Here is a 10,715-nt window from a genome sequence, read left to right on the forward strand (position 1 = left end):
CTAGAAATCCAAGCAGTGGCATACCAGAAGAAAAGGTTACAAGAAAACGTCTTTGTTTTAGTTTGATTTAGAAGCACGAAGAATTCTTACAGCTACATAAAACATACAAATGTGCTATTCTCAACATTTTGTGGCTCAGACCTGCTATGGTAAAACTTATCTGTCTTAAAACTCAAGGTGAAAAACAGATTGAATAATCTCACCTGAGGAGTGTCACAATTTTGTTCTGTGCTATTACAGCAGTGATGAGTCTTAATTTTGTGCAATTTTAGATCTGCACTTCTCATGTGTTTAATGCTTCTTAGCAGATTCCATTAACCTAGGGTTCTAGAAGACACCCTAGGACCTATCTAATCCTAAGCAGGTGACCACTTCACTGCATGGCAGGTGCTTTTCTGTCACCTAGAGAATCACTTTTCTATTGGCAAGACAAAGTGTGGTGCCAGAGAATCAGTGAAATAAGTAATAGCTGAGTACATATTTGGAAAAACATGATTATTCAGGGAAAATGTAGTCATGTGTAGCAATATTGGAGTCTGTTTATTTTACAGTTCTGCCTTCCAAAATCATTTTCTCCATTGGATCTCCAAAGAAACTTCAAGAATCAAAAACTTGTTGACATTAATAAGTATCTTTGAAGCCTATGCCATATTTCAGTCGCCTGCTATTATACACATTATTGAACAATGCTAATACTGTCTCCATAACTGAAAAGATTCAAGCTAAGGTTAACCATGAAACCAGGGATTGACAGTGGAGTATACAGTACTAGTCTTTTTGAAGAACTGAAGACTTGCCTTCCTGGATCTTAGAAAGGTAATATGTCAAGTCTCTTGGTTTCCAGAAACCTCCCAATCTGGCAGCAAGCTGTCAAGGGCTTTGTTCCTCTCCTTTTGTGGTGCCCCATGGCTGCCTGCTCTCAAAGAGTCTCTCTAGACTCTCCAAATCACATAAAAATATCAGCTATATAGTAGACTTGCCTCAGTCCAGAAAACAGAAAGCTTCATACATTTTAAACCCCTCATTCCTCTATACTTATATATCATTAAGAACATCAAGATGTGTATATGTGCTCTCTTAACCACAAATGCTAAGGAAGATTTTTTTGCTAGCATATTTTTGTACTAGGATTATGGTTACTTTCTGATACTGGCTTTGTTAGGGATTATATTTTATCAACACCCCCTTTTCTTGAAACTCTCAAACCCTCAAGACATTGCTCTCACAGAAGGTAAGGATTCAGTCAATTCTGTGTTGCTTATTCAGCATCTATGACTTAAAACTGAAACAAGTGCAAATATTGTTGTTCCATGTCACTCAGTCGTAGGAATATTGTGTATAACTGAGACCAAAATGGTTATTTTTACTTGATACAAAGTATTGTCTATTACTAGCAACTGTTTTTATTTTTATTTGTTTTAACTTTACTTTAGTGTGAATCTTAGAAGATTCCAAATGATGCCTCTGTAAGAAAGGTGGCTTCAGTTACAGGAAAAATAGTCTTTTCACAAATATGAGGTAATATGGGAAAAACTAGATTAAGTTATCTATATGACCTCGATCAGGGAAAGTGAGCCATGAAATTTCTACTGCAGCAACAAGACCCAGTCACAAAGAAAATATATTCAGAGTTGATAACAATGAAAATACCCAGGAGGAAAAGTCCAAGATAGCCTGTGACTCCAGCAGGAATCTCAACCAAGAAGGTGAATGTTTAATTTACATGGCTGCTGTAACAACATCAATATTACTTGAAATCATGCAGGTACTCATCTATCTTTTTTTTTAATCCATCTACCTACATAACTCTCCATCTAGTCAGAGAGACTGGGCAGCTAAAGTTAGGATGAGATCTAATGATTTGCAAATATCATCAATGCATGTTAATATTTGCACTAAAAGAAAAAAAGAAACTGAATGGAAAATAAGTTAAATCCACTCAAGAACATCCATGGCGTATGATTCATTTTAGTAGCAAAACATACCTGAGGTTTTCCAAAAATATTTCACCTTCTACATGCTAAGGACAATCACTAGTTTGAAGCTGATCATATAAAGAGACACTCTGAGAAGAGAAAAGGATGCCCTTCTCTAATTAAAATCCAAGACAATTGGTTCAGAGACTAGAAACCAGGATGACTAAATATGTAGAAGCCTAAGTTGAATTCATGTCTCAAGGGATGGGATTGCTCTTGGGTTTTCAGGTTCTCTTAATGAGAAAAAAAAGCTAGACAGAAAGGAAAGGCTTTTCATAAACATACATGTCTGTTCTCAGGTTATCCCTTGTCTCAGATTTCTCCTGTGCCTGTTTTCCGCTTAAAATTTCTCAAAGTCCACATGGGCATCGCTTGAATATGTCACTCTTTCTTGAACCATCTTTTCTCATCAACACCAACATCCACATTCCTAACATCTGTGTAGATTTGAAGTTTCCAGGGAAGTTTGTCAATTGATTTCAATGTGGGAACTCATCCTGACACATGAGACTCACTAACCTTGAGTTGCATAAAAGTTCAATATCTTAGCACCTTCCAGACACAACAGAGCTGATACTTTTAGGGATTCTCAGAGACTGTGAGAGCATGCACAAGAGAGACCTCCAGAAAAGGGGAAGTAGACACCAAGTCTCACTCCTAACCACAAAGTATTTGCAACTGATAGTTACTTTGAAAAAGAATATCAGTTTTCTCTAGTGGAGTATATACCAGCTGCACACTACGATGTGCATATTTAGAAGTTGGTTGCCAAAACAAAACGTTCTACATACGTATTTTTGTGTATTTTTTGTTTCTTTTTGACATATTCCTCTTTTGTCTTGTTGAGGGTTTTTTGTTTGTCTTAAGTACACATTTTCTCTCTCTCTCTCTCTTTTTTTTTGTAAGAGAGAAAAGTGTAGAGTTGGGTGAGTAAAGGGGGTTGGAGAGATTTGGAGGAGGGAAGACAGTAGAGTCAAAATATATTGTATGTATAAGTTTTTAATAAATTTTAAATTAAATAAAGTTTGATAAAGTTTAATATTGTAAGGCATTCTCCCTTTGAGACCTTTATTGCACTAAGAATGAGAATTTCTCCACATGATTTAAAGTTATAGCTATAATTATTTCACTAACTACAATGATTTTTTTAAATCAGATATGCTCATATATATTCTTATCTATTTAGATTTGTTACATTCTCACTAGTGAAAATGAATCCAAAACTTTCAATATATGGTATAATAAATTCAGTCTACTACATATTTGTCTGATTAGACCCTAAACAAATGTCATAGAAATTACCAAATTAAGCAAATCAAACTAAGCTGTGTGTTTTATAACTATATTATGAGATGTAGTCCAATGTATTCTAATTTGCACAAATACATCAAAATAACTTGTTGAAGATGTCTGTCTTTCTCTGTTGCAAAACAGGTTATCTTCACCATGTGAACATTTACCTCTGTCTTTATTTTTCAATCTCCTATAGCTTTTGTTAAACCGCATACAAATAATCCTCTGAATTGTTAACCATCTTTAATGAATGCAGGGTTTCTCAGCTTGTTAGATATTGTAAATTGCCTCATTTCTTTTTTCTTCAAGATTACTGTGACAACATGGAATCATTTAAATACACAGTTGAGGGTCACTATCTAAGTCAATAGAAAATATAGGGAAGTTTAATACTGAATCCCCTAGTCTATGAGCACAATCCAATCCTCTATTTTGATGCATAAAACTATTTTTCTTCAAATATGTATGTTTACCATATGAACACTTGATACTTGTGAAGACCAGAATAGGGTGTCAGAGCTCCTGAAATTGAAATGTTAGACTGTTGTAAGCGTCCATGTATGCTGGAAACCTAACACAGGTTCTCTACAAAAACATCAATATTCTTAACCAATGACCACCTCTAAAACCTAAATACTTGGGGTTTCATTATATTGATTCCTAATAAACATAGTCAAAATAATAATTCCATAATGCATTTTGAAAGTATTTCTAGATCATCATTGAACCATTGCATTAAAGCATATATATATATATATATGTATGTATATATATATATATATATATATATACACACACACAAAACTATAATTTCAGCCAATTGTTGCACATTTGAATAGCTTCCTATTTTTGTGTACTAGAACATTAGCATTTCAAGAAACATAAATTTGTATAAAGATATAATAATTGGGTATAGACACAGTATGTTATATATGAGCTTTTTAATACATTAACATTGCCTTACAAATACACTACTGGAAATACAACCGAACTACTAAAAGAAAAATCTACATTTGAAAAGTCACAGTAACAAGATATCATGACTTCTATTAACTGTGGCTGCTTCTGAACAGTAGCAAAATGATTGCATATTCATAAAGTCATTCACATGACATAAACCTTTTAGAAAGCAATGTATGAGTTCAGCCTAAAGAAAGACAATTTAGCCTTCTCATTGAATCTTGACAACATCACAATGCTATTTTTTAAAGATTAAAAAAATTAATAAATTTGAGAAGGAAAATTATAATGAATATGAATGCATTTACCATATATGATGGATATAATTGTAATTTTTAAGACCATTAAAAATGTATAAATTGTTTAATCCAGAGAAGTTGGTCTTAAGCAATGATTTATGGCTGTTTCATTATTGATGTTTTAAAAACTAAATGCCTCCTTTGTAGTGTTACTATCTTTGAGAAAATGCTACCTTATCTTTGAGTTTAAACAGTGCTTTCTTCACCTCTTTGTTCCTCAGGGTGTACACAACAGGGTTGAGTAGGGGTGTCAACACAGTGTAGAAAACTGTCACCACTCCATCCACAGCATCTCTGGAGCCTGGCCTCAGGTAGATGAAAACACAGGGCACAAAGAAACAGAGGACCACGATGCAGTGTGAGGCACATGTCTGGAAAGCTCTGTGCCGGCCCTCTGAAGTGTGAATCCTCAGGATGGAGCAGACAATGGACACATAGGACAACGAAATCAGAAAAAAGCAGCCCGAAGCCACTATCCCAATGTTCACAAAGATGACCATCTCGATGGCAGAGGTATCTGAACAGGCCAGCTTGAGGATGGGTGGTCCATCACAGAAATAATGCTGAATCTCATTGGGTCCACAGTAGGGCAAATGAAAAATCAGTGTGGTCTGTACAGCAGAGTGCAGGGAACCAGTGAGCCATGTTCCTGCTGCCAGGAGGGCACACACTCTCCCACCCATCATGCTGCTGTACCTGAGTGGGTAACTGATAGCCAAGTAGCGATCATAGGACATGACTGTGTACAGGAAACACTCAGTGCTACCCAGGAAGTGGAAGCAATAGAATTGTGCCATACAGCTGTGGAAGGAGATAGCCCCGCCCCGTGAGGACACCAAAGTCATCAACATTTTAGGCACTGTGACTGTGGAGAACCACATGTCAATAAAGGAGAGGTTGGTGAGGAAGTAGTACATGGGTGTGTGGAGGTGGGAATCCACCCTGATCACCATCAGGATAAGAAGGTTTCCCAACACAGTAAGAATATAAATCACAAGGAAGATCCCAAAGAGCATGGAGTCCAGGACTGGTGGGTGGGGAAGACCTGAGAGGAAGAACGTGGTCACTACACTTCCATTTAACATTTCTTCTCATCTTTTGTTTATTTCAATTTGCATGTAACTTAGAACAGAGAATTACTTCTCTATGTGACCACTGTATCAGCCATGCTATGTAATTCTAGTTTTTGCCCAATTTGGCATATTTCAAAGCTTCCTTCATAAAGACGATGAAATGAATTTAGTATCTATTTTTCTCTCAGGCAAGGACATGTAAAAGGAGATGTAGCAATATGCACATACACCACCAAATAAATGACAGAGAAGAGTTTCATTTCATTACCTTTCTCATATATTTTACCTTTCCATTACTGTAGCAAGTACCTGAAACAGTTTTTAAAAAGAAAAAAAGGTTATTGTATTTGGTTGGCTGGCCCCATTTCTCTTGAGTCACATCAAGGCACCATATCATAATAGTTACATAGACAAAGTATTCATCTTATGACCAGTACATAAAATAAAGAAGATGAAGGAAAGGGCAAAGTTCCAAATATCCTCTTCTAAGGATGTTTTTCTCTATGATGAGTAGGCCTCTTATTTAGAACCCATGCCTTAAGAGTTTTAACTTGTCAAGTCTTTACCATCTGAGACTTCTGGGTGGCCACCTACCTAACCTAGCCACAGCCAATGCTATAAGTTACAAAATGTAGTGAATAGAACACAAATGTAGTATCCACATCCTTTCTTAGAAGTCAGGTCAGTTAGGTGTCTACTCAAGGTATCTTCAAAGTTTAATCATCTGGGGAATTAATCTCATCTCCAACCCAAGAGCCTCTTGCATCTTTATTGAGATCAATCATGTAACTTCATTTCTTGCACATTCTGGAATGAGGTTCTCTGCTCTTGGTCATTAGTGGTAGATGACTTTAGGATCCTTTCAGGCAAAACTAGGTCCCATGAAGTCATAGTCATCTGGATTCCTAAAATGTGGCAGTTAAACTTTGAAAACTAGAACAACCACTTACCCCGTATGACAAAGTGTCAGATAATGCAGTGTAGTCAATGCAAGTGGTACCCCCATCAAATGTATGACATTCAGCCACACTGGAGAAAAAAGATGATTGTGTAAGAACTGTAAGCTGCCTGGCAGCTTTCTGGGAATTCTACCTCTCATTCTATATTTTCTCTCCAAAGGTGATGTAAAAACTTACTGATGCAAGAATTTTGTTGCCGTAATGAGTATTTCTTACATTCACAACAACCTTAAGTCATACTGTTACCTTCACCTGTTAGTTGACATTAGTAATATCTTCTTGAGAAGTCATGAGCAGTAAATAAGATAGACAGTAGAACTTATTGCAGCACATTGTCATGTGATAGCAGCTTAATAACTGATAGTCAATCACACATTGTATCCCTGTAGAAGCACTATAGTATTGCCCTTTTGGAACTTACAGAAAGTATAAGTATACTATCATTGTGTTTATAGACAATTCTTCATTTCAAAAAAAGCTTTCCAGAAATCCTCTATCCTTGCTACTGTTATTGGTGTCCACAGTCACCCCATGATACTTACAGGGCTTCTCAACCTCAACATAATTTAGATCCTGTTCTTACTCCATTGATAATCTTCCATCATGCTCTCAGAGCATCAGCATCTTATGTGCAGTGCCAGAAAGGATCTATTAGGAACCCAACAGTTCATGTCATTCACCCTTACACCTAGTTTTCTGAACATTTTGTGACTACAAGTTCATTAATATCATGCTGTACCCTTATTCACCTCCATTTTGGTCAAGTCTATATTGCTTCTTCAACAACCTGTGACCTGACACAGGAAAATAACACCACGACAATTATGGAAAATTGATGTCAAGAAAAATTGAAATCTCATACAGATGAAATGAGCTATGATTCTTTTTACTTAATAGAAATATGGCCATGGGTGTTAATATCTATTCATTGATATATTGAAATAATAATAGTTAATTGTTTTGGTGGGTAGAGATGTTGAGAGATGTCCACCATTCAAGAGAAATTAGGATCTGCTACTGAGAGATTTAACATAAAATAAAATTTATTTTAACCTCAGGAGATGAGTTTTCAGAAGAAATTAAAGTTTCTTTATATTCAACGGTGAGATAGTAGAGATAGGTTTGTGACACTTACCAACTTTACTTCAAGACTCATTAAATGGAGGAAATACAAGCCTAAAAATTCTACCATATTAACAGAGTGAAATCACAAAGAAAAATTCATATTTAAGTTTGATGAAAAAATATTTTATCAGGTGTTATCCATGGTATATACTTTAACAATATGGTCACATTTATAACCACCTTGTCTATCTATCTTTACATATACATATACATACATATACATATAAATATATCCTCCTATCTACCTATTTATAGATCTTATATATCTGCCTACACGTAATTCATTTAATAAGAAAACTAGCTATATAAAATTAAATAATGTTCAAATAACATTGCTGTATTCAAAATTAAAGTTAGGGAAAATGAGAGCAGGAGAAAATTGTTAAACTTAAATAGAACTCACCTTACAGGATATGATTTAATGCAGGAGAAAATTCATCTGAGCTTTTCCTCCCAAAGTTTCACCTCCTACATACTGTAGGAAGGTACTAGTCTGTAAGCTATCATTCCCAGAACTGATACACCAACTTAACAAAAACTGATCCATTTCTGATCAGCAACCAACTATGTGAAGTGTGGAAACTGGAAGTCAACGTGGGTAAATGAACACATATTTAATGTGGTTGACATGGTTCTCTGTCTCAGAGGAAAAAACTGGGTTTCCATATTCACTCAATGAGTACAAAAACAGGAAGTCACCAAGGAAAAATTTTAATAAGTAGGCACATCTCCCTAATGCATTTCTCTCTTGAATCCTCCTAGGACCATTCATGTCTCCTGGAATGAATTTTTATACCTAAGAAGGGAAAAGCTGGATTGTTATCCTTTTCTCTCTCCTCATAATGAAATATTACTTGACCAGCACTGAACACTGCTCCCAATTTGGATGGCCATGCCCTTCTGAACTCTAGTTCATATCATTGTCTTTTTCACCATCTTTATACAGAGATAAAATGCCCAAATTTTCCAAATTTTCTTGTTATTACTTAGCATTTTAGACTCACTATTTCTAAAAGAATACCTACAGGTTAACCTGGCTTCCCAATTGTATGCCATGATCATATTTATTGATTCTGTATTTTTTTAACAAACCTATAGAACACTTATGCTAGCTTCTTTGTAAGAGGTAAGACTTCCTTTATTTCTTTCTTTGGAGTATTAGTGTTGTCTTATTGGTTTATGTGAACACTTTTTGCAAATAGAAAACACCAATATTGTCATCATCTAGATATTTACTTTTCTGTATTTTTTAATACTCTAAGGAATTTTATCCAAAGATTTTAGTATAGTTTCACAATTGCTATGTTGTTTTACAAAAGTTTACTCGTGTAAAATGTTTATCAGTTTTCTGTTACATAATTGTGCTTTAAATGATTATTCTCCTTTACTTATTTGGGTTTAATTTTGCCTTAGAACTTATATAGACATGGTTTTATTTCCTATATAACCTGGGATTAACACTGGGGTTAGCTCATTAGCTGATGTGCTCTTTTAGAAATTTAAGATTCCAACTACGGTTTCCATTCTGCCAGTCACTTAATGTGCTTCATCTGTTACATTATGGCTAGAGTAAACTGCAAAATCTTTCTTTCACAGTGAAATAACTGAAGTCCACAGTATAATTTTGAATGTCTAGCCTTATCTGTCTGTTTACTTTAAATATCTTTACCTAAGTATCACAAAGGCTGGTGTACCTAAAACTACAGTCTACATGTGATTGATTTTCTGATACATGCTTTGAAAACCAGGGCCAAGACTTTTATCACTTGAAGTTCCACATAATCCAAAATAATCATTTGAAGAAGACTATCTTTCTCTACCACACTGGGCATAAACTTGCTGCATGCACCTTTGTATATCATTGTTCTTCAGTGTGCTTTTTGCTATTTGTCTGTCCTCATTCAAGTGATAGCTACTTAGTGGGATTCTATGTGTAGGTTTGGGACTCTTCCCATTTTTTCTTTTAATTTATCTAAGACTATCTTGATCATTCATGCCATCTGCTCCATTTCAATGTACTGTGTACGTTAAGATCTATATTTCCATGTGTCCAGAACTCACTGAAATGTTTTTTGTAATACTTCAAATCTGTACAAGTGCTTTAGGAGAAATGTGATCTTTATAATGTTCAGTTTCCCTCATCTATTAGTGCATTATAGCCCTCTGTTTCATTGGCAACTTTTACATTGATCTCAAAAGTACTTTGCTAGCTCTGTTGCCAAAGTGTTAGTCATCTTTACTTATGCTAATGATCTGGTCATTATCAGTGTTATTGGCATTTTATTCAAGATGAGTTTCCTGTGCACTGTTTATGCACTCTGAAATGTTGTGCCTCTCATGCCCATTAAATGTAACGTGTCCATATGCTATCAAATGACCCTGGTAATGAAAACTGATAGCAGAATCATCAGTCTTTATGTTGAAAAGATGAATTGTATTGTGTGTTGAACTGTCATGGATATAGATGATGTAACACATGGGAAGTATACTTTCAGAGCACACATACATGCACTACAGCACATTGCTAAGAAAATCAAAGCTTGTACAGCCATTGATTTTTCATTCAACTCCAGCGGTTTTCCTGTCCATTTTTCCCCACTCAAAATCATGTTGCAATAAATTAGAATGTGCATTTTCAGATACTTATGTAGATACAGATGCTATTACAAAATTTTATTGGTCAAACAGTTACACATGATATACTTCTGGTACATATTTGAATTTGTATATGGATATTTGGTCATGACACATGCACACTCACATGCACACACACAGACAGTCCTTGGAGTAAAATTTCTGGGTCCTAAGAACTGCATATTATTGGTTTGATTTATACCTTTAACAAATCCTTAATGAAGGATTTGTTAAGAAGGCTTGACATCTTCACTCCCTCTGTATATTGTTATAACCAACTTTTTTCATTTTAGGCTTTTGGAGGGTATAGAGCATCTTCTAATTATGTTTTTAAAATTCTCACTTTCCAAATAAAAATAAAACTAAGAATTTTTCATTATTTTTGTTAAGTGATGC

General features: G+C 35.1%; 1 protein-coding gene across 1 annotated transcript; it reads right to left on the reverse strand.

Annotated features, from left to right (window-relative positions):
- Positions 1-4,680: 4,680 nt before the first annotated feature.
- LOC110301981 (olfactory receptor 10G9-like) lies at positions 4,681-5,613 on the reverse strand. Its single transcript, XM_021172716.2, has one exon. The coding sequence runs from the start codon at positions 5,611-5,613 to the stop codon at positions 4,681-4,683; it is 933 nt and encodes a 310-aa protein (XP_021028375.2).
- Positions 5,614-10,715: the final 5,102 nt, after the last annotated feature.

The sequence above is a fragment of the Mus caroli genome, unplaced genomic scaffold (genome assembly GCF_978045245.1).
Source record: "Mus caroli unplaced genomic scaffold, Mus_caroli_1 scaffold_11, whole genome shotgun sequence".
In the NCBI taxonomy this organism is placed as follows: domain Eukaryota; kingdom Metazoa; phylum Chordata; class Mammalia; order Rodentia; family Muridae; genus Mus; species Mus caroli.